Raw genomic sequence first — 25,707 nt, forward strand, 5'->3', positions numbered from 1 at the left:
GACAAATAATTTAACAGTTATAAATAAAAGGGCAGCCCGATGCACAAAGCATCCCGCGTTCACGCAGGGTTAGAGGAGAAGGTCCCACCCAGGGAGTGTAATGTAGATAGCCTACCCTAATTCAAGTGCCAATGCTGATTTAACAGTTATAAATATCTTTATTAAGAAGTGTGCAATACTTAAAAAAGAATACAGTGGGAAAGAACTACTTGCATTCTTGCAAAACCTTGTCATATCTTTCAAAGGAGCAGGTTTTCTCCTCTATAAATTGTGTGTCCAAGCCCAATCTCTCAACTCCTAAAACTATCAACCCCCCCCCCCCAAAACAACCCCTAGCACCTTACATACAAAGCAAAGAAAAGCAAAAAAAAGAAACACTTTAGGACACAAAAACAAACACACACACACATACACAACATGGCTAGGTTAAGGGTTTCTTGGTTTTGCATGATGTTATTCTTGTTGATAAGTTCAGTTCTAGCACAAACACAAGGCGATGATTATGATTACGATGATGCATTTGCTCCGGAGCCAAGTCCATCAGATGATGGATCTCCGGCTCCGATAGGGGACGATATGGAGGCTCCGGCACCAGCACCGGTGCCGGAGGCCGCTCCATCAAGTGGTGGGGAGAGGAGAGGTTTGGTGCCAGCTTTGTTTGCCTTTGGAGACTCTTTGATTGATAGTGGAAACAACAATCGCCTTTTTTCATTTGCAAAAGCCAATTATTTCCCTTATGGCATTGATTTTGGTGGCCCCACTGGACGCTTCTCTAATGGTTACACCATCCTTGATCAGATTGGTAACTCTTTTCATTCCTAACTTTTTCTTTTCTTTTGTTAAATAAAATTTAATTTTGGCTGATGTTTTTCTTCTTATTTCTTATTATTGTTGATGTTATTGTATGCGTCTCTTAAATCTTTTTGTTAATTTCTGTGATTTAATATATATCTTTTGACATTTATGATTCTCTCTCTCTTTCATTTCTCAGCTTTTTCTTAGGGCCCGTTAGGCCATAAAATCTTTTTACTATTTTTCTGGAAAAAAATCAGTATTTGGCTATGAAAATTCCAAATCTAACTTGAAAATTTAAAAAAATTATTTTTCACAATTTTCACTCCAAATCACTCAGAAAAATTTAAAAACAACTCCAATTTGTATTCATGTCCAAACACAACTCCAATTTTCAAATACCATTTTCAATTTTAAAACAATTTCACTTTTTTTCGGGAATTTCACAATTCTTGGGTCCAAATGCCCACTTAATTATATATCACTCTTTCTTTTGTATTTTAGGTTCTTTCTTTTCCCTTAATTAATCAAACAAGAAGCATTTTGTTTTTCAATTACTTTATCTTTGAAACCTTTAAAAACTAAAAGTGACATTATATCAGCATCTGTACTTCTTTTCGTTTTCTAGAAACTTTAAGAAAACAAGAATTGTTATCTTTTAAGCGTGTAATTTTTTGTCCTGAAATTATCTTCGGAAAAAGAATATTCATGGCGAAATTTTTTGTTTTGAAAAGGGAGGAGGAATGTCCCTATTTATTTCTGAAGCAAATATATGCCATTTCCGGTTCAAGCCTGAATTATGATTTATGCCTTGTCGTTCTTTATTTATTTCTTTTTGTATGGATTTTAAAATTAAAGAATATATAGAGCAACTAATTTCTGAACGTCAAAATGCATATTGATGATATAGGACTACTATAAGGAGAATAATAGTTTGCGCAAAAAAAAAAAAAAGGGAAGCAAGCTAAGTACTCGCGGAGAACTTATCGGCAGTCAATACTTGAACCAGATGTGATTAATTTATCATAATTAAATGACTAATTAATTTGAAGATACACATTAGTTAACTTGGTTGGTAAATGTTTATATATGTGAAAACAAATGTCATACATTTATTGTTTGATTACATTGACTTAGGGAGCATAAGGCCAATATAAGATTCAAATTCACAATGTATTGACTATTTTGTTTTCACTTTATTTAAGACAAATGGTAATTAATGAATAATCCAAGTCTTTGAAAATCAGAGACTTAGTATCAGATTTCACAAAAGAGCTCTGTCATTTACAATTAGTAATGGAGCAAAGATAATTCCATGGGGATAAACTAGCTTACATATACAAGATGATAAACTAGCTAATTAAACTTTATTTGTACTAACGACTCAAATGCTTAGTCTCAAGTACTCATGATCTTGATTATGCAATTTTAATCGTTAAGAGAGCTTGATCAAAATTTTAAATTAGTGCTTATATATAGTGATGTTCTTCGGTGAAAATAGGGGACGTACACAAAGAGTCGTTTCAAGGCTGCTATTTAGAGATTACTCAGTACTTATCTTGGAAATTTGAACTAAAAATCTTAATTTCAAACAATTCTGAATATTTGTGTCATGAAAAATTAGACAAGAGTGGGTTGTTCTAGTGGTGAGCACCCTCAACTTCCAACCAAGAGGTTGTGAGTTCGAGTCACCCTTAGAACAAGGTGGGGAGTTCTTGGAGTGAGGGAGCCGAGGGTCTATCGGAAACAGCCTCTCTACCTCAGGGTAGGGGTAAGGTCTGCGTACACACTACCCTCCCCAGACCCCACTAGTGGGATTATAGTGGATTGTTGTTGTTGTGTCATGAAAAATTAATCCGAAAAATCGAAATTCAAAACAAATTGGCTAAATCCTAAATAGTAGCTTTTTAGAGTGACTACCTGGTATTATTTCTACGTACTTTAATTATACTTTTTATGTAAATATGCAGGTGACCTTCTGGGATTGCCACTGCTTCCACCATATTCGGAGATATTCAACGTGGACAAAATGCGTTTCGGAGTGAACTATGCCTCTGCTGCTGCTGGTATTCTTGATATTACCGGCTTTCACTTTGTAAGTATATATAATCAACTTTCTTATTTTCCAAACTTTGTCCTTACATTATATTATTAATAAGGAATTATATATATATACACACACGCTGACAATATAAAGATTTACTTTGCACAATTAATTAGAGATAAAGTTATCAATAATGTTTATCATAAAGATACTGGTAATTGCAGTATAAATAACTGAAATGTTTAAATATTTTTTATACAGTTAGCGTATAGAATTAAACTAGTAAATCCATAATCAAATCTGCTTAACCAGTGTGATTTATAAGTACTCTTGTAATATTTAGATAATTTTTTTTAAAAAAAGGTCGAATCAAAAATTTAAAAACAAAAAAGGTTTTCTTTGAACTAATGATTCTTGTCTTTCAGGTGGAGCGAATCCCATTCAGTTATCAAATAAAAAACTTTGAAAGCACGTTGGTGAGTTTGGTAAAAAATATGAGTGCACCAATTGTGGAAGAGGCAATTCCCAAGTGCATTTTCTTCGTTGGGATGGGCAGCAATGACTACCTCAACAATTACATTATGCCTGCTTACTTTACTCAAGATGAATACACTCCTCAAAAGTTTGCTGAATTATTGGTTCATCAATACAAAGAGCAATTGATAGTAAGATCTCTTCATTTCCTTTAATCATTCAACTTAGGCATAGGAACAAGAGTCTCGACCAATAGTAAAGTTGTCTCCGTATGACCTATAGGTCACGGGTTCGAGCCGGAAAAGTAGCCACTAATGCTTGCATTAGGGTAGGCTGTCTATATCACACTCCTTGGGGTGCAGCCCTTTCTCGAATTCTGTGTGAATACAAGATGTTTTGTACATCGGGCTGCCGTTTTAATCAACTTACCCATAGGTACACTACTAATCACAGGTAAATATTTATCTGCGCTCAATGTTACCCTTGCAGAAATTATATGATCTTGGAGCTCGGAAATTTATAATTGCTGGGATTGGACAAATGGGTTGCATCCCATTCTTGCTAGCAGAAAGTTCAAATGGTGAATGCTCAGAAATGGTGAATCAAATGGTGCGCCCATTCAATGCCAAATTAAAGACAATGATCATGAAACTCAACAAGAGTGAACTGCCTGGTGCCCACTTCATTTTCCTTGACATGGAAAATATGTTCAAGGATATATTTATCAACTACAAGTCCTATGGGTTTAGTGTGAAAAATCGTGGGTGTTGTGGGTCAGGGAAAAACAAAGGGGAAGTAACTTGTCTTCCAATGCAAACACCATGTCCAAACAGAGATGACTACTTATTTTGGGATGCATATCACCCCACTTCTGCTGTCAACCTCTTGCTTGGGGATATGGCTTTCTATGGAGGTTCCAATTTTACTTTTCCTATGAATATTCAGCAACTTGCTACTCTCTCAAATTGAAGACTATGAAATATAATGTAGTAGTCATTTTTTTCAGAAAAAGAATATTACATGGTCTTCCTTGTTATGGATGGTAATTTAACTGCAATTAGCTATGAACTTCGTTGTTGATTTGTCGCTAAATTGCTCGTAAGCTATCAGAATTTTTTGATAATTTATCGCTAATCCATCACTAAATAAGATTATCGATGAATTTTTTTGTTTAGCTACATAATTTGTCCGTCGCTAATTCTTATTTTTTTCATAGTGTTATGTGATAGTATTCAATGCTTTAATTGCAAATTAAAATTATTACTCCCCCGGTCCATAATATTTGGTATTTTTGTATTCGGCACACCCCTAAGTAACTACTTACCCTAGGAACTAAGAAAATTTTTGACTATATTACCCTTAATTAAATTCTCATAAGGAAACACGCATATCTTGTGTGAAAGCAATATGGCATAATATTATGCGCATATCAAATGCCTTTGAAGAAATGGTAAGAGTACCTATTGAATGTTTCCATAGGAAAATGAAATTGAGAAAGACTTCTTAGGAAGGTCGGGTAAATTTGAAAAAAAATAAAATTATACCTTTTTGATTATGTAAAACGTAACTTATTTTGGACCAAAATAAAATGTAAAAATACCAAATAATATGGACCGGAGAAAGTATTAATTTTACCAAATTAATTTCTGTTACATTAAAGATATTTGTTTTTCATATATTAGTTAGAGCAAAAGATACTATATATTCTTTATGTAAGAGTACTTACTAATATGTTCAATTGCTTTCATGGGTGGATTTATTGCGTAATTTATGTGACACCTGAACTCATATTTTTTTTCACGTTAAACTAGGTATTTTATGTATTTACTTTCTAGAATTACTCTAATATTATCGGTTGGTACCTATGTCCCACAAAGATTGAATGGTGCACTTGGTCGAATATTGGGTTATTTATCAAAAAAACATGGATCAATTCTCACTTAATACTTTTTTTTTTCCTTTCTTTATTGGTGCACTTATGTTTTAGAAATTATAGATTTGTGGTTGCTTTCTCCTCTTTATGGCTTTTTCCTGCCTAAAGCACCGGTTTTACACTTTCAAAATATTAAAAAGTCACTTATTTTGGACCAAAATAAAAAGATAAAAATACCAAATAACATGGACCAGAGGAAGTATTCATTTTACCAAATAAATTTCTGTTACTTTAAAGATTTTATATATATATAAAATGTAAGAGTAGTTACTATATATATGATCAGTTGCTTTCTCCTCTTTATAGCTTTTTCCTGCCTAAATTACCGGTTTTACACTTCAAAACAGTAAATAAAAAAATATCAAAAAGATGAATCTTAGTAGATTCTTATCCATGCTAAATGATAGATGAAACACGTAGCTTACAAAGAGAAGCTACGTAAAAGAATTTTCCGAGTAAGTTAGGGGGTAAAGTATATGCAAAGGCTTTATAAATCTTGTGCAATTATTGAACAAGTAAATGATACTACTTAACATGATTTTAAATTCAAAGCACTTTTTACATTGTAACCATCAAAGTTTGACTCGACTAGGCTGAACGCTAGGTAAACTTTATAAATAGCCACTTTTCAGCTCGTATAATTAAAAAATAACTATTATCATGGAGTTTCTAATCCCACGTGTGAAAAATCCAGGAATATTATCATGAAATTTCACCAGTAAAATTTGAAACTCTATGGCAACGGCTATTTTTCAATTACAGGAGCCGAGAAGTGGCTAGCCCGTCCTATTACTACCTGAACACCAATATTGTCAAACTAAACCTGGGCCATTGAGATCAACTTCTGCTATTAAGCCCAAAGTGTTGACATTGGGCGTTCACAGGAATGAGTTAAGCCTAAGGGACTCAAATAGGAAATTTACCTCCTATACCAAACCAAATGTATACACACTATTTATTATAAACAAAAATTATTTTAAAATATTATTTTTTATAGCTGCCTTTTATATTTTATAGCAAAATAAGTATTTATGGTATATACTACCATTGAGGAATGAAATACGCTATTTATATTTTTTCTCTTTTTTTCTTTCAATTAACACATCAAAATTTTTCTTCTTTCTCTCTCTCTCTCTCTCTCTCTCTCTCTCTCTCTCTCTCTCTCTCTCTCTCTCTCTCTTCCTTCTCTCTCTCTTCGAGCCAAATACCTACTTCTAATCGTGAATTCTTTGGCCGAATCCTCTAGGGTTACTACAATTGAAAATACTTCTAAACTGTTGGGAGAAAGAGGGGAAAGACAGACCTTTTCTTCAAAATCAGATTCCTCCATAGCAAGAAGGGGCTTGTCGCTCTGAGGCTAGGGCCACTGCGCGGGGAGCAAAAACGATGTCGGAATAATCTGAATAGAGCATGGGTACTGTAACATGAACGACGGATACTGTATTCTGTACGGATCCGACAAACTTTCTTCTCTTCTTGGCCGGAAAACGCCATCTCCGACGAGTTTTTTTTATCTTCTTTGCTATTTAGTCACATACAATAATACAAATACATTGTATTATGTGCAAATTCACTCAATCACAGTGTATTTTTGTATAAATACACTTTTTTGCGGGTATTTATATATTTCAAAGGTCTGTATTTTTTTTAATACAGCTGAATACTGCAAGATATAAACATTGAAATACACCGAATACAAATATTGAAATAGAACATAATATAAACAGTGAACGCATAATTTTAAAAAATAGTGAAATACAGTAAAATACACTGAATACAAATAGAAATACAATGAATACAACCAATAAAATATATTGAATATAATAGTAATAACATGTATTAGGAACAACTGAAATACTATTAATACAAATACATTTGAATAAACTGAATTAAAATAGCAAATACAGTAAATACAAATATTGAATATATTTAGTGAATGCAACAGTAAAAAATAAATATTGAAACACACTAAGTACAACAGTTATATATAACTGAAAAATTATTCTAATTAATTGGGTTGATAACGAGGCATGTTAGAATTGATTTTGTTGAGTTATATTAGGAGTGTATCACGCAAAGTGATCCTATTTCCGTTATTAGACAGTTGGACAAACCTATTTTTAAGGTGATTGTCGTTACTGTATTCATGAATATATGGCGCGAATACATGTGAATACAGTCGCGTACAGCTGTAACCCCCTGTTTTTTGGCGACTTTTGCTACTGTATTCATGAATACAGTAGTGCATATGCGAATACACCAACGTAACAACTGAATAGTAGCTATAGGAAGTAATTTTGTATATGGTAGCTATAGAAAGTTAATAGCCACTAAACAATAGTGGTTTCTGAAAATTCCTCACTCAAATATATGGACTAAATTGTGATGACCCAAAAATATCATCTTTAATTTAAACATTCATTTCTGTATTTTATGAAGATATTGGTAGCTTACCTGCTATGAGTTACGTATCACCTGAATAGTTGATGTTAATGTCGTTCATTTTCTAGAAATATAATGCTTATGAGGCCACTGTTAGTATTGTTTTCATGTTATGTTACGTTGATTGGATTATGCATGTGTTGTTAGGATTGGTTTCTGGGATTCTCTGGCAAGTGGATAGGCCTAGTTGCAAAGGAAACTCTGGCAAAATCTTTAAAAATTTTGGGAGTTAGTAAAATTTGAAAAATTAAAATTTGCGAAAGAAGAGATAAGTTATGTTATGTGTTTGGGGGAGGATTCTACTTCTCATTCGAGGACTATTAACATGATGGACACCTATTGGATATAATAATAAGTGTACGAGGTATATTATAAGTGATATGGAGTCTAAGAAAAGTCCTAAGTCTAAGCAAAGTTGGAAAAATTCATAATAGACTAAAGTTCCAAATGAGTACGCACAAGATCAAATTTTGGACGAGCATATCTATATATATATATATATATATATATATATATATATATATATATATATATACATGATGTTATGTGATAGACAACCTATAAAATGAAAGATATTCGAGTCTAGTTTCTAACACTTCAAACCGTTTATTATTTGGATACTCCTACAAGACGTTATGACCAAATTACCAAACGCTGGTAGCATTTGTACTACCGCGCCGCCTCACGCGCCGCCCGGAGCGCCGCGCCAGTGAGAAATTCCAGAACGCTCCGAAATTTCATTTCCAAAAACTTTTTGCACAGCCGCCCCGTACCCCACGGTGCTCCACGGCTCCCCATGCGTCGCAGCTGTACAAAAATAGGTTTTTATGACCCGAACCCTATTTCATTTAACTCGATTGGGGTTTATTTTTGGGGCAATTTTTGGTGTTTTTGAGGGAAGGGAGAGCGATTCTAGAGAGAGAAAATGGGAGATCTACAGATTTCACTACTCTTCCTTGAATCAAACCTTGAAATCGCATCAAAGGGTTGCTAAGGCTTCAAAGAGGTAAGAATTTCTTTCCCCAATTCTTCAATTTCGAAATCCAACTAGAAATGTGTAATTAGTAAGATAATTCTTGGAAGTGAGAGTATTAGTTATACATGCTTGTACCAATAAGGTTTGTGGAAAGATTATTGAGTTCAAATGGGTAAAGATTAAGTTGAAAATGATAGAAATCTTCAAAGACTTTAATTGAGGATTTGAAAGGCAATCCGATGTCGGAATTCGATAATTTTTGTATGGTTGAACTCGTATCGGAACGGGTGTTCGGATTTCGTAAATTTTTTGGAATTCGAGACGTGGGTCCTACTGTTAATTTTTAAAATAAATTTTGGATTTTAATCCAAAATATTAGTAAATTCATATGGAATTAATTCCTACGATTTGTATTGAGTATATTGAATTATTTATGACTAGATTTGAGGATTTCAGACACGAATTCGCGAGGCAAAGGTTTATTGGAATCCTGAATTTGGTTGCAAAGAGAGGTAAATGTCGTGGTTAACCTTGATTTGAGGGAATAGAACCCTTAAATTATTTGTTATGTGAAATGCATGTGAACGACGTATAGGCGAGGTGAGGAGTGTCTATACGTCGTCAAATTAATTGTTTGCATAATTACTTGAAAAATCATAAATTATTTTAAATCATGAATTAATTATTATATTAATTGTTTCTCTCGTATTCTTTGCTCAATATCATGCCTTGAATCCATGCTATAATTTCTACATGCTTATTTGATTTATGCGACTTAATTGCCGCTTGACGTTTCACATACTAATTATTAAAATGCTTATTGCATCTTTAATTTTCACAATTAACTGCTACTTGTCATTACTTATTTCTAATAAATCATAATTATTGTATGCTTGTTGTCTTATAATTTCATATTAATTATTGCATTTATTGGAGTAATTTCTTTTATAAGAATTGGTAAATGAATATATTGGAGGAGCGGGATGCACGCCGCAACAGAATTGATTGAAATGAATATATTGGAGGAGCGGGTTGCACGCCGCAACAGAATTGATTGAAATGAATATATTAGAGGAGCAGGTTGCACGCCGTAGCAGAATTGAATATGAATATATTGTGAGATCGGGTTGTACGCCGCAACGGAAACTGATTGCAATAATAATTGGTTATGACTGCCGAGTTGGTTTTAACTGTTGAAAAGAGACACCTATTTTATTTATATTATTGTTGTTATTATTGTTATTGCATACATGTTAATATATGTGACCTGCCTTAGCCTCGTCACTATTTTGTCGAGGTTAAGCTCGGTACTTACTGGGTACATGGGGTCGGTTGTACTCATACTACACTCTGCACTTCTTGTGCAGATACTGGAGTTCGCCCCAACGACGTATAGTAGATTTGCTCGGATTTAGCTATTCGCAGAAGACTTGAGGTATAGTTGCATGTCGTTCGCAGTTCTGAAGTCCCCTTCCACTTTATCATAGATGTGTATTTCTTTGAGACATCTTTATTTTCATTCAGACCTTTATTTATATTATTCTAGTAGCTCATGCACTTGTAACACCAATTTTGGGATGGTATTTAGACATCGCTATTATTATGGATTATTCACTACATTTCAGACCTTACTTCCGCATTTTTTTCTTTGTTATTAATTAATTTAAAATTATTTAAAAATGGCTAATATTATTCTAACGTTGGCTTGCCTAGCAATTGAAATGTTAGGTGCCATCACGGCCCCAAAGGTGGGAATTTTGGGTCGTGACAAGTTGGTATTAGAGCACTAGGTTACATAGGTCTCACGAGTCACGAGCAAGCTCAGTAGAGTCTGAAGAATTGGAACGGAGACGTATGTACTTATCTCTTATAGGCTATGAAGTTTGGAAATAATATCACTCCTTTCTTAGTTTGTCGAGCGATTTTATTCTCTCGCAGATGGAGAGAACGCGTAATACATCTACCGACGGACAAGGGACAGAGCCCCCGGTGGCAACTATGACCAGGGGTAGAGGTCGAGCTAGAGCTCAGTCTAGAGCTCGAGCAGCAACACCTGTTGTAGAACCTCAGGTGGATCTTCAAGAGGAGGTTCTAGCTCAGACTATACCGATTGGACCAGTTCAAGTTCCGGAAGGATTCATAGCTACTCCAGTGCTTCGAGACGCTCTAGTCCGTTTGGTGAGCCTAATGGAGGGTGTGGCCCAGAATGGTACATTTCCAGTGGCACCAGCCGTCTCACAGGCTGGGGGAGGAGCACAAACTCCCACTACTCCCGCTCCATAGCAGACAGCTCCCCAGTATCAGTCTCCAGTAGCCCGTCCAGTTGGGTTAGTTCAACCAATTATTGCAGCACACGCCGGTGATAGGCCTGCTTTGTCTTCTGAGGCATTGTTGAGATTGGACAAGTTTACCAAGCTATTTCCAATCCATTTCAGTGGTACACCTTCTGAGGACCCACATGATTTTCTTGACCGCTGCTATGAAGTATTGCGGAACGTGGGTATAGTTGAGACCAATGGGGTCGATTTTTCTGTATTTTAGATGACGGTTTTCGCCAAGAGGTGGTGGAGAGATTATGTATTTACTAGACCAGTTGGTTCGCCTGCACTTACCTGGGAGCAGTTCTCGCAGCTATTTCTGGAGAAGTTCCTTCCTATCACACTGAGAGAGGATTACCGCAAGCAGTTTTAGCGTCTCCAGCAGGGCAGCATGTCAGTCAATCAGTATGAGACGCGTTTTGTGGATCTAGCCCATCATGCTCTTCTTCTGCTTCCTACCGAGAGATAGAGAGGGTGAGGAGGTTCATTGATGTACTCGTTCAACCTATCAAGCTACAGATGGAAATGGAGACCGGGAGTGAGATTTTTTTTCAGACGGCTGCTAATGTCGCTAGACGGATCGAGATGGTTCTTTCACAGGATAGAGGGCCAGTGTCAGATAAAAGGCTCCGTCATTCCGGTAATTTCAGAGACTCCTCATCTGGTGGCAGGGGTACTTTCGGTAGGGGACATCCTTCCAGGCCATTTTATTCAGTACTTCAGACTTCTCATGGTGCTTCAAGGAGTCATGGCCCTTATGTTCCTTACCCTGGGCAACCAACATTCAGTGCACAACCACTTCAAAGTCACTACGGTGGTTATCCGACCCGTCCGGGTCATCTTCAACTTCAGCAGCCACGATATCAGGATGGGTGTTATGAGTGTGGGAACATTGGTCACATTAGGAGGTATTGCCCTAGGTTGTCGAGTAACAGATCTCGGCAGGATTCTCGTGCCATCATACCGGCAGCAGTTGCTTCACCGCCTGCTCAACTAGATAGAGGTAGGGGTCAGGCAGCTAGAGGTGGAGGTCAGGCCATTAGAGGTAGAGGTCAGGCTGTTAGAGTGGAGGCTAGCCAGTTAGAGGCCGTCCTAGAGACGTGGTTCAGAGTGGTGGGGCCCAACCCTGATTCTATGCTTTCCCTGCTAGGCCTAAAGTCGAGTCATCCAACACCGTGATCACAAGTATTGTTCCAGTTTGCCATAGAGATGCTTCAGTTTTATTTGATCCAGGATCTACTTATTCCTATGTGTCCTCCTACTTTGCTTCATATTTGGTTTTGCCTCTTGATTCTTTGAGTGCTTCTGTGCATGTGTCCATGCCGGTAGGGGATTCTATTGTTGTAGATCATGTCTATCGTTCATGTGTGGTTACTATTGGAAGTCTTGAAACTAGCGTGGATCTTCTACTTCTTGATATGGTAGATTTTGATGTCATCTTGGGTATGGATTAGCTGTCACCCTATCATGCTATATTGGATTGTCACGCCAAAACAGTGACCTTAGCCATGCTGGGGTTACCTCGATTAGAGTGGAAAGGAATTCTTGGTCATTCTACCAGCAGGGTTATTTCTTATATGAAGGCTCGACGTATGATCGAGAAAGGGTGTCTAGCCTATTTGGCTTATATTCACGATCCTAGTGTGGACGTTCCTTCTATGGACTCAATACTAGTTGTCCGTGAATTTCCAGAAGTATTTCCTCCAGATTTATCGCGAATGCCACCCGACAGAGATATAGACTTCTGTATTGATTTGGCTCCGGGCACTCATCCCATTTCGATTCCACCATACCGTATGGCCTCGCCGGAATTGAAAGAATTGAAGGAACAATTACAAGATTTGCTTGATCGGGGATTCATTAGACCTAGTGTCTCGCCCTGGGGTGCACCGGTACTATTTGAAAAGAAGAAAGATGGCTCTATGCGGATGTGTATAGATTATAGGCAGTTGAATAAGGCCACTATCAAAAACAAATATCTGTTATCAAAAAATGATGACTTATTCGATCAGCTTCAGGGTGCCAAGTTATTTTCGAAGATCGATTTGAGGTCCGGTTACCATCAATTGAAGATTAGGGCATCCGATGTCCTAAGACAACTTTTCAGACTCGGTATGGGCATTACAAATTTCTAGTGATGTCATTTGGGCTGACAAATGCCCCAGCAACATTTATGGATTTGATGAATCGGGTGTTCAAGCCTTATTTGGATTCCTTTGTGGTTGTGTTCATTGATGATATCTTTATTTTCTCCAGCAGTCGAGAGAAGCTTGAGCAGCATCTTCGTATTGTGCTTCAGACTTTGAAGAATAATCAGTTATATGCTAAATTTTCAAAATATGAATTTTGGTTAGGCTCAATTGCCTTTTTGGGGCATGTTGTATCGGTTGAAGGCATAAAAGTGGATCCTAAGAAAATTGAGGCAGTTCAGAATTGGCCTAGACCTACTTCAGCTACAGAGATCTGGAATTTCCTGGGTTTGGCAGGATATTATCGCCGGTTTGTGGAGGGATTTTCGTCTATAGCATCTCCATTAACCAAATTGACCCAGAAGGGTGTCCCATTCAGATGGTTAGACGAGTGTGAGTTGAGCTTTCAGAAGCTCAAGACTGCTTTGACTACGGCGCCAGTGTTGGTACTGCCCACAGGTTCAGGATCTTATACGGTATATTGTGATGCATCTCACATTGGGCTTGGTGCAGTATTAATGCAAGATGACAGAGTGATTGCATACGGGCCGTGACAATTGAAAGTTCACGAGAAGAATTATCCTGTTCATGACTTAGAATTGGCAGCTATTGTTCATGCGCTAAAAATTTGGAGGCATTACCTTTACGGTATCTCGTGTGAGGTATTTATTGATCATCGTAGACTACAGTATTTGTTCAAACAAAAAGATCTCAATTTGAAGCAGAGAAGATGGTTGGAGCTTTTGAAAGACTATGATATCACCATTTTGTATCACCCCGGAAAGGCCAATGTGGTAGCCGATGCTTTGAGTAGCTAGGCTGTGAGTATGGGCAGCCTTGCGTGTATTCTGGTTGGTGAGAAGTCGTTAGTTGCAGATGTTCAGACTTTGGCCAATCAATTCGTGAGGTTAGATATTTCAGAACCCAGTCGGGTTCGAGCCTGTACAGTCGCTCGGTCTTTTTTATATGAGCGCATCAGAGAGCGACAGTATGATGATCCTTATCTTCTTGTCCTTAAGGACATGGTGTGACACGATGGTGCCAAGCAGGTTGATATGGGAGATGATGGAGTTCTGTGGATGCGGGGTCGTATTTGTGTTCCTAATATGGATGGGTATCGTGAATTAATTCTTGAAGAGGCCTAAAGTTCCCGGTATTATATTCATCCGGGTGCCACCAAAATGTATCAAAATTTGCGGCAACATTATTGGTGGAGGAGAATGAAAAAGGATATAGTTGCATATGTAGCTCGGTGTCTGAATTGTCAGCAAGTTAAGTACGAGCATCAGAGACCTGGTGGTTTGCTTTAGAAGTTAGAAATTCCCGAGGGGAAGTGGGAGCGTATCACTATGGATTTTGTTGTTGGATTCCCACGAACTCAGAGAAAGTTTGACGCAATATGGTTCATTATGGACAGGTTGACCAAGTCAGCGCATTTCATTCCAGTAGCAGTTACCTATTCTTCATAGCAGTTAGTGGAGATTTACATCCGCGAGATTGTTCGCCTTCACAGTATGCCCGTGCCTATTATTTCTGATCGAGGTACACAGTTCACCTCACACTTATGGAGGGCTGTACATCGTGAGTGAGGCACGCGGGTTGAGTTGAGTACAATATTTCATCCATAGACAGACGGACAGTCAGAATGCACTATTCAGATATTGGAAGATATGCTTCGCGCTTGTGTTATAGACTTTGGAGGTTCTTGGAATCAGTTCTTGCCACTTGCGGAGTTTGCCTATAATAACAGCTTCCAGTCTAGCATTCGGATGGCTCTATATGAAGCACTATACGGGAGGCGATGTCGTTCGACAGTTGGTTGGTTTGAACCGGGAGATGCTCGGTTGTTGGGTACTGATTTGGTATAGGATGCCTTGGATAAGGTCAAGATTATTCAGGATCGACTTCGCACAGCTCAGTCTAGGCAAAAGAGTTATGCCGACCGTAAGGTTCGTGACATTGCATTCATGGCAGGAAAAAAAGTATTGTTCCGAGTTTTACCTATGAAAGGTGTAATGAGATTCAGAAAGAAGGGAAAGTTGAGCCCTAGGTATATCAGACCCTTTGAAATTCTTGAAAGGGTGGGTGAAGTAGCCAACATGCTTGCACTACCACCTAGTTTATCAGCAGTTCATCCGGTATTCCATGTATCCATGCTCCAAAAATATCATGGTGATCCTTCCCATGTGTTAGATTTTAGCTCGATTCAATTGGACAAAGATTTGACTTATGAGGAGGAGCCGGTAGCTATTCTAGCTCGGCAGGTCCGTTAGTTGAGGTCTAAGAGTTATCCTTCAGTTCGGGTACAATGGAGATGTCAGCCGATTGAGGTATCTACCTGGGAGCCCGAGTCGGACATACGAAGCAAATATCCACATCTTTTCACCAGCTCAGGTACTTCTCTAATTTCGTTCGAAGACGAACGTTTGTTTAAGAAGTAGAGAATGTGATGACCCAAAAATATCATCTTTAATGTAAACATTCATTTCTGTGTTTTATGAAGATGCTGGGAACTTACCTGCTATGAGTTACGTATCACCTAATAGTTGATGTTAATGTCGTTCATTTTCTAGAAATATATTGCTTATGAGGCCACTGTTAATATTATTTTCATATTATGTTACGTTGATTGGATTATGTATGTGTTGTTAAGATTAGTTTCTGGGATTCTCTGGCAGGTGGATAGGCCTAGTTACAAAGGAAACTCTGGCGAAATATTTGGAAATTTTGGGAGTTAGTAAAATTCGGGAAATTGAAATGTGCGAAAGAAGAGATAAGTGATGTTATGTATTTGGGGAAGGACTCTACTTCTCATTCGAGGACTATTAACATGATGGACACCTATTGAATATGATAATAAGTGTACGAGGCATACTATAAGTGATATGGGGTCTAAGGAAAGTCCTAAGTCTAAGCCAAGTTGGAAAAATTCATAATAGACTAAAGTTCCAAATGAGTACGCACATGACCAAACTTTGGACGAATATATCTACAAATATATAAGGATTTATGTGATAGACAACCTATAAAATGAAATATCTTTGAGTCTAGTTTCTAATGCTTCAAACCGTTCGTCATTTGGATACTCCTACAAGACATTATGACAAAATTACCAAACGCTGGCAGAATTTGTTCTACGGTGCCTGTGGGAAATTCCAGAACGCTCCGAAATTTCATTTTCAGACACTTTTTGCACAGCCGCCCCGCATCACACGGTGCCCCATGCGCCGCGGCTGTACAAAAATAGGTTTTTATGACCCGAACCCCATTTCATTTAACTTGATTGGGGTTTATTTTTGTGGCAATTATTTGTGTTTTAGAGAGAAGGGAGAGCGATTCTAGAGAGAGGAAATGGGAGAACTACAGATTTCATTACTCTTCCTTGAATCAAACATTGAAATCGCATCAAAGGCTTGCTAAGGCTTCAAAGAGGTAAGAATTTCTTTCCCCAATTCTTCAATTTTGAAATCCAACTAGAAATGTGTAATTAGTAAGATGATTCTTAGATGTGAGAGTATTAGTTATACATGCTTGTACCAATAAGGTTTGTGGGAAGATTATTGAGTTCAAATGGGTAAAGATTAGGTTGAAAATGATAGAAATCTTCAAAAACTTTAATTGAGGATTTGAAAGGCAATCTGATGTCGGAATTCGATAATTTTTGTATGGTTGAACTCATATCGGAACGGGTGTTCGGATTTCATAAATTTTTCGAAATTCGAGACGTGGGTCCTACTGTTAATTTTTAAAATAAATTTCATATTTTAATCCGAAAAATTAATAAATTAATATGGAATTAATTCCTACGATTTGTATTGAGTATATTGAATTGTTTATGACTAGATTTGAGGATTTCAGACAGGAATTCGCGAGGCAAAGGTTTATTGGAATCTTGAATTTGGTTGCAAAGCGAGGTAAGTGTCGTGGTTAACCTTGACTTGAGGGAATAGAACCCTTAAATTATTTGTTATGTGAAATGCATTTGAACGACGTATAGGCGAGGTGACGAGTGTCTATACGTCGTCAAATTAATTATTTGCATAATTACTTGAAAAATTATAAATCATTTTAAATCATGAATTAATTATTATATTAATTATTTCTCTCGTATTCTTTGCTTAATATCATGCCTTGAATCCATGCTATAATTGCTACATGCTTATTTAATTTATGTGACTTAATTGCCGCTTGACGTTTCACATACTAATTATTAAAATGCTTATTACATCTTTAATTTTCACAGTTAACTGCTACTTGTCATCACTTATTTCTAATAAATCATAATTATTGTATGCTTGTTGTCTTATAATTTTATATTAATTATTGCATTTATTGGAGTAATTTCTTTTATAAGAATTGGTAAATGAATATATTGGAGGAGCGGGTTGCACGCCGCAACAGAATTGATTGAAATGAATATATTGGAGGAGCGGGTTGCACGCCGCAACAGAATTGATTGAAATGAATATATTGGAGGAGCGGGTTGCTCGCCGCAATATAATTGAATATGAATATATTGTGGGATCGGGTTGTACGTCGCAACGGAAACTGATTGAAATAATAATTGGTTATGACTGCCGAATTGGCCTTAACTGTTGAAAAGAGACACCTGTTTTATTTATATTATTGTTGTTAATATTGTTATTGCATACATGTTAATGTATGTGACCTGCCTTAGCCTCGTCACTATTTCGTCGAGGTTAGGCTCGGCACTTACAGGGTACATGGGGTCGGTTGTACTCATACTACACTCTGCACTTCTTGTGCAGATACTGGAGTTGGTCCCAACGTCGTATAGTAGATTTGCTCGGATTCAACTATTCACAGGAGACCTGAGATATAGCTGCATGACGTTCGCAGTTCTGAAGTCCCCTTCCACTTTATCATAGCTGTGTATTTCTTTCAGACATCTTTATTTTTATTCAGACCTTTATTTGTATTATTCTAGTAGCTCATGCACTTGTAATACCAATTCTAGGATGGTATTTAAAATTAAATATTATTAAAATTATTTAAAAATGGCTAATATTATTCTAACGTTGGCTTGCCTAGCAAGTGAAATGTTAGGCGCCATCACGGTCCCGAAGGTGGAAATTTTGGGTCGTGACACAAATGTATGTCTTTGGACCAAATTCACATTAAAAATTGAAGAATTAACCTAAATAGTCGTTCACTTAAACTAAAATAGTATGTGAATATATTATTTATGTATTAGTAATATATAATATATGTATAACCGTATATAATTAGTGTATAATATAAGTATACCGGCTAAAAAAAGTAAATAGTTAATCCGGCCGCGGTTATTTTTGTTAAAATCCCTTAAAAATGGGCCAAATTCACGTTATGGAGATAAAATGGAATTCTCTAATTATGAGTGAAAGGCTTATTTTCATTCAACGATGAGTAAAAGAATGATTTACTGTGATATTCGGGGATAGCTTTTCCATTTTTGAGGTACAAAGGAAGATCGATTTCATAATCACTCAAATCTCCTACATATGAATAATATTCTCAAATTCTCAATCTGCCTTCTTTTTTAGTAATTTAATATCTTGATAGATTAGCTGCCTTATTTGAACTAGTACAATAGTTTTAAACACCCTTTCAAGCCCTGTATATATATGAGTTAACTCTACGTGTGTAGTATTAAAAATTCATAATTTGACATCATACAAAAAATTAAGAGTTAAAAAACATGAAGAGTTACATTGTGTTTTTTTTCCTCTCTTTGGCAATATTTTTCACCTTTTTTGGCCCTTTGCTAGGTATGAATATTTCTTTTCTAATGCATATGATTTTTTTTCCCTGCAAATTTATCTTTGACGATTTTTTTTGGTTGTTTCTAATACTGGTCTACTTATGAGATTATACTGATTTTGCTGTTATTGTTATTAATGCGTATACTTGTCATGTTTTAGTGTCAGGTGACATTCAATTTTGCCCAGGAGATTTCACCGCGGATGGGACGTGTGATAAAATTAGTTGTGGCAATTTAGCTCTATTCGAATGGCCAGCAAGTAAGATGCCTCACAGTTGCAAATGTGCTGCTGGTGGAAGTAATAGGAGCAATTGTACATGTGTGATAGTTTGCTAATAAGCAAATTCGATCATATCAAATATGTACTGAATAATTATGAATGAACTGTGATAAAATTTCTCTTTATATTTGTGGTTGTTTTTGAAAATTTATAAGCTTAATATAGGGGAGTTTGCTGAGTTTGATCTCAAGTTGTGATGAATCAATTTTCATCAATTTTCTGCAGTCTTTACCGCAGCGTGTCCAGCCCTAATTATCTCATTTAGACTTACCATGGCAAATCTTTACATTATAGACATATTAAATACCAAAAAAGAATAAAATAATAGGAATCAATAAAATAAAATAGTAAGACTTAAACCTCTGATATGAATCAGATTGTTTGCACAAATTTCCTCTTTTTGTCCTAATTAGAGCTTCTTGTTCGATTTAATTAGAGCTTAATTGGTTCTTTATTTTTTCTTCTAAACTAAAAAGTAAAATCATTATCTTCCATTAGACTAGAGAGGTTTCAGGAAAAAAGTTAATGAATTTTTTTAATATTACTTATTTATGTTGATCAATCAAATTAAGACTCTGCTTGCAATGATAAGAACAAACCGAAAGATGTAGCTCCAAATGCTTCTTACGTACCATTAAATTATTTCTTTACTAGGTTAGAACTTGCAATCACATGAAATTAGTCGAACGATATTTAATTCATTTCCTAAGTCTCTACTAGAGCAAGTTGCAGGTTTGCTTAATCATTCTTGCGCAAAAGTTATGCCAAAATGAAAAAAGAAAAAGAAAAACCACAAAAAAGGAATAAAAATAATTAGTTGAGAGAATATTTATAACTTATTTTGTTTTTTCTTCATTTCTATTGCAACAAGATGTTCTTTACGAGGCTAGAATAAGGTAATGAGCAAAAGGAATTACTGGATAACTTAAAAAGATAGATATATATATTACTGATATGGATAGTTGAAACTTTGATTAATTAGCATCTCTTTTAAATTAACTCCTCCTTTCTTTAATTCACAGACACAGGAGGTCTAATTAGAAGAAAAAGTTTGACAATAGGTGTGAAAAAGTATTTACAAATATCTAAATTCCAAACTTTACTCTTTAGTTTTATTAATTGGCGAATTTTGAAATTGCAAAGTTTCTGTTCACGCGAATCACAAGAGTTCATGCAAATTATTTTCATTAATTGAGCATTATACTCATAAACTTGCTAACATAATTGTATTTAGTTTGGAGGTTGGCAAACTATGGAGCAGGAGCATAGGCTGCCACTCCCTTGTGAACTACAACTGCATTTTTGGGGCATCTCACTTGCTGGATAAATTTTTAAGGCTTCTAAAAAGCAATTGATATTGGCACACTGATCATTCACTTTGAAGCTCGTTGGACATAATTTTGGTTGTTGCCCTACAATTATAAGAACAAACAAATTAATATGGAATAAATAGCCGGTATATATCACGACGAGAGAATTTATTGAAGACATAATTAAGTAAATAGAACTAGAAGTTTGCACTCTATAATAGCTTAAACTTTTAGCTGAGATGGTCACACACTTCAACATGATATCAGAGCAAGCACAGATCCTGAGTTTGAGTCTCACTGCCACTCAATATCAAAAATAATTTCCGCGTGCTTTGCTCAAAAAGAATCAAGCCCGCATGGGTATATTGAAGACATAATTAAATAAATAGAAGTATGCTCACGTCTCTAATGAGATGATCACGCAGTTCAACACAACTCATTAAATAATCAAATACAAATTATGAATATCAAGAAATAAAAACAAATTCATACCAAGAGAAGGAGCTGATAAGCTCAACAGAAGAACAAAAGAAAGTAGGGACAAAATAGTGAAATTCTTCATTGTTTATTGGAATTGATTATCACTTTCTGTATGGTTGTTGAAAGTTGTTACGAACTGCTTTGTGCTCAATCAATTGATCTTTTATAGTGCCAAAAGAAGAATATAAGAATAAATGTAATAGATGGGAAAAATTAATGTTTAAGGTAACAAATTTATCAGTTGGTATTGGACTATATTTTTGTTACAAAAGTTTTGGAAATTGAGATAATTGGTAGGGAATATGCAAAAATTTCCTATCCTATAAAGAAATATGGTAAGTTACCTTACCAAATATATTTTGGTAACTAATACATAGGGTACTTGTAAGGTCATAGACTTTGGATAATGAAGCTTGTAGCTTTTCTGAAGAGAAAATTTGTTCTAAGTTTAATTGGAAGAAGCATTTTGCCTAATTAAGGATTAACATGAACTGGCTAATTAATAAGAAATTTAAAAATAGAACACTATGAAACCTGGTTATTATTCTCAAGCTTGTTCCAATTACTTATTTTTCAACTAGATACTTCTTCCTTTGTAGTGCTAGGTGATAAACATTCCTTCACTAATTCATCCAACAATGATCATGTACATATTTACAGAAGTTTGCGTAGGAAGAGGTTGATGTTTTATACTTCAATACCACACAAGAGGGGGTGATTTGTGTGGTGTCCAATTTTCGCATGCACTAGATTATCGAGGAAGGTACCAGATCGACTTCTAGTTGTAGCGGATCTTACTTACATCGGTTCAAGCGCTTTCTCTTGATTATTCAGTAGTAGGAGGCAAACCTTATGCTAAAGAACAAAAAAACAGAAGTATATGCTTTAGGTGAAACATATGTCTATGTCTGCTGACAAAGCACGAAGAGTAATTGATCAAATTCGCGGCTGTACCTATGAGGAAACGCTTATGATACTAGAACTCATGCCCCATCGAGCATGTTATCCAAATCAACGGGAACATTTATAATTCTTAATTCTATAAGGTTGAATAAAAATTCGATTGACCATTTGATATAATTGCTATGTTTAGTGTGTGACTCGTTGGTTTTTTAGGGTTAGGATGACCCAACATGATATACAAACTTATACATGTGATATACGGGCCTATAAGGCTGACATTATCATTTGATACATTCCAAGCATAGGCCGACAAGGCCATACAAATATCCATATACATGTGATGACCCAAAATGTCATCTTTAAATTTAATAAGTAATTTTGTGTTCTAAGACCTCGAAAAGTACTATTTATCATTCCTCAACTTGCGTGCGCAGTCCGTATAATTTTTCGGAAATTTTTTATGTGAAAAATAGAGCTTTAAAACTCAACTGAGTTGACTTTGGTCAACATTTTGAGCAAACAGACTCGGATCAGTATTTTGAACAAATGGACTCCGCCTTCACGGTATGCCCGTGTCTATTATTTCTGATCGAGGTACGCAATTTACCTCACACTTTTGGAGGGTTGTACAGCGTAAATTAGGCACACGGGTTGAGTTGAGTACAATATTTCATCCACAGACAGACGGACAGTCAGAGCGCACTATTCAGATATTGGAAGATATGCTTCGTGCTTGTGTTATAGACTTTGGAGGTTCTTGGGATCAGTTCTTGCCACTTGCCGAGTTTGCTTATAATAATAGCTACCAGTCGAGCATTCAGATGGCTCCATATGAGACATTATACGGAAGGTGATGCCATTCGCCACTTGGCTGGTTTGAACCGGGAGGGGCTCGGTTGTTGAGTATCGATTTGGTACAGGATGCCTTGGATAAGGTCAAGATTATTCAGGATCGACTTTGCACAGCTCAGTCTAGGCAAAAGAGTTATGCCGACCGTAAAGTTTGCAATATTGCATTCATGGTTGGAGAAATAATATTGCTCCGGGTTTCACCTAAGAAAGGTGTAATGAGGTTCGGAAAGAAGGGCAAGTTGAGTCCTAGGTATATCGGACCCTTTGAAATTCTTGAAAGGGTGGGTGAAGTAGCCTACATGCTTGCATTACCACCTAGTTTATCAGCGGTTCATCCGGTGTTCCATGTGTCTATGCTCCGAAAATATCATGGTGATTCGTCCCATGTGTTAGATTTCAGCTCAGTCCAATTGGACAAAGATTTGACTTACGAGGAGCAGCCGGTAGCTATTCTAGCCCGGCAGGTCCGGCAGTTGAGGTCTAAAAGTTATCCTTCAGTTCGAGTGCAATGAAGAGGTCAGCCGGTAGAGGCATCTACCTGGGAGTCCGAGTCGGACATGCGGAGTAAATATCCACACCTTTTCTCCAGCTCATGTACTTTTTTTTCTAACTTCGTTCCAGGACGAACGATTATTTTAGAGGTGGAGAATGTGATGACCCAAAGTGTCATCTTTAAATTTAATAAGTAATTCTGTATTCTAAGACCTTGAAAAGCACTATTTATCATTCCTCGACTTGCGTGCGCAGTCCGTATAATTTTTCGAAAAGTTTTTCATGTGAAAAATGGATTAAAATGTGAAATAGAGCTTTAAAACTCAGCAGAGTTGACTTTGGTCAATATTTTGAGAAAACGGACTCGGATCAGTGTTTTGACAGTTTTGGTAGGTCTGTATCATGATTTGGGACTTGGGCGTATGCCCGGAATCGAATTCCGAGGTCCCTAGCCCGAGATATAGAATTTTGATGAAAAATTAAAAGTTTGAAAGCTTAATAAATTTTAAGAATTTACTGATGTCAGATTTATTGACACCGGGTTCATATGTTGGTTCCGGAGCCCGGTACAGGTCCACTATAATATTTATGACTTGTCTGTCGAATTTAGTGAGAAATGGAGTTGATATGACGTAATTCGGACGTCCGGTTGTGAAAATATAAGTTTTAAAGTTTTCTTGAAAATTTCCTTTGATTTGGTGTCCGATTCGTAGTTCTAGGTGTTATTTTGGCGATTTGATCGCGTGAGCAAGTTTGTATGATATTTTAGGACTTGGGTGCATGTTTGGTTTGGAGCCCCAAGGGCTCGGGTTGATTTCGGGTGGTTAACGGATCATTGTTGGACTTGAGAATACTGCAGAAATCTGCTTCTAGTTTCCTTCTTCGCATTCGCGAGGGGGGTACTTGGACTGGCACATTTTGTGCTTCGCGTTCGCGACTAAGGGAACGCATTCGCGAAGGGTCGAGGTTCAAAGCTTCGCGTTCACGATCGAAGCCTTGCGTTCGCAAAGGGAAAAAGGCTGGTCAGGAAAATTTGCCTTCGCGTTCGCGAAGGCCAAGCCAGGCAAGCTTTGCTTTCGCGAGGTAGCCCTCACGTTCGCGAAGGATAAAATTGGACAGCACAAGCCAGGCACTGACCGCGTTCGCGAATGGTAAAAGTCCGAGAAACAGAACTTAAGTTCTGAAAAATGGGATTCGTCCCATTTTCAACCATTTTCCATTTTTGAGCGCGGGTAAGGCGATTCTTGGGCGATTTTTACGGAAAAACATTGGGGTAAGTGTTCCTTATCCTATATTGATTATATTTTATGATTCCATACTCATTTATATCATGAATCCGTAAATTTTGGGAGAAAAATCAGATTTTTATAAAATCTTCCAAAAAAGAAAATCTAATATTTGAGGGTCCATTTGACATCGGAATTTGATAATTTTTATATGGTTGGACTCGTCTGGGAATGGGTGTTCAGATTTCATAAGTTTTTCCGTGATTTGAGATATGGGTCCCACTGTCGAATTTTAAAATGAATTTCGGATTTTATCCGGAAAATTAATAAATTCATATGGAATTAATTCCTATGATTCGTATTGAGTATATCGAATTGTTTGTGAATAGATTTGACGCTTTTGGAGACAAATTCAAAAGGAAAAGTTGTGGTCGAATAATTTATTGAAATTTGCAAAGTGAGATAAGAGTCATGGTTAACCTTGACTTGAGGGCATAGAACCCTTAAAATATTTGTTATGTGAAATGCATGTGAACGACGTATAGGCGAGGTGACGAGTGTCTATACGCCATCAAATTAATTGTTTGCATAATAATTTGAAAAATTATAAATCATTTTTAAATCATGAATTAATTATTATAATAATTATTTCTCTTCTATTCTTTGTCAAATATTAATTCTTGAATTCCTGCAATAATTGTTACATGCTATTTGATTTATGTGTCTTAATTGTTATTTGACATTTAGCATACTAAATATTAACTGCCTATTTTCTCCACGATTTTTATAATTAATTGATAATTGCCATTGTTTGCTCATAGATAAATTATAATTATTGTGTGCCTTGATGCTTAATAGTTTCTCATTGGACGTGGTATTTATTGGAGTAATTTTTATTACATTTATGAGTTGTTTAAAGTTATATTGGGGGAACGGGTTGCACGCCACAACGGAAATGAAAGCAAATATAATATATATATATATATATATATATATTATGAGATCGGGTTGCACGCCGCAACAGACTTATTTAAAAGTCTATATTGGGGGATCAGATTGTACTCCGCAACAGACTTATTTAAAAGTCTATATTGGGGGATCGGATTGCACGCCGCAACAGACTTATTTAAAAGTCTAAAAAGACTTGTTTAAAAGTCCATATTGGGGGATCGGGTTGCTCGCTGCAACAGACTTATTTAAAAGTCTATATATACTTGATTAAAATAAATATATGG

General features: G+C 36.3%; 1 protein-coding gene across 1 annotated transcript; it reads left to right on the plus strand.

Annotated features, from left to right (window-relative positions):
* Nucleotides 1-335: 335 nt before the first annotated feature.
* LOC104121236 (GDSL esterase/lipase At1g71691-like) lies at nt 336-4,346 on the plus strand. Its single transcript, XM_009633184.4, has 4 exons — nt 336-802; nt 2,763-2,887; nt 3,262-3,501; nt 3,800-4,346. The coding sequence occupies exons 1-4, from the start codon at nt 418-420 to the stop codon at nt 4,277-4,279; spliced, it is 1,230 nt and encodes a 409-aa protein (XP_009631479.1). The 5' UTR covers nt 336-417; the 3' UTR covers nt 4,280-4,346.
* Nucleotides 4,347-25,707: the final 21,361 nt, after the last annotated feature.

Source organism: Nicotiana tomentosiformis, chromosome 3 (genome assembly GCF_000390325.3).
Source record: "Nicotiana tomentosiformis chromosome 3, ASM39032v3, whole genome shotgun sequence".
NCBI lineage: Eukaryota > Viridiplantae > Streptophyta > Magnoliopsida > Solanales > Solanaceae > Nicotiana > Nicotiana tomentosiformis.

What these genes read in the sequence shown, in the direction of transcription:
- LOC104121236 (XM_009633184.4), top strand. Translation starts at nt 418, where the DNA reads ATGGCTAGGTTAAGGGTTTCTTGGTTTTGCATGATGTTATTCTTGTTG. An exon ending in CACCATCCTTGATCAGATTG is followed by an intron (nt 803 to 2,762) that starts GTAACTCTTTTC and finishes GTAAATATGCAG; the next exon opens with GTGACCTTCTGGGATTGCCA. An exon ending in AATACAAAGAGCAATTGATA is followed by an intron (nt 3,502 to 3,799) that starts GTAAGATCTCTT and finishes TTACCCTTGCAG; the next exon opens with AAATTATATGATCTTGGAGC.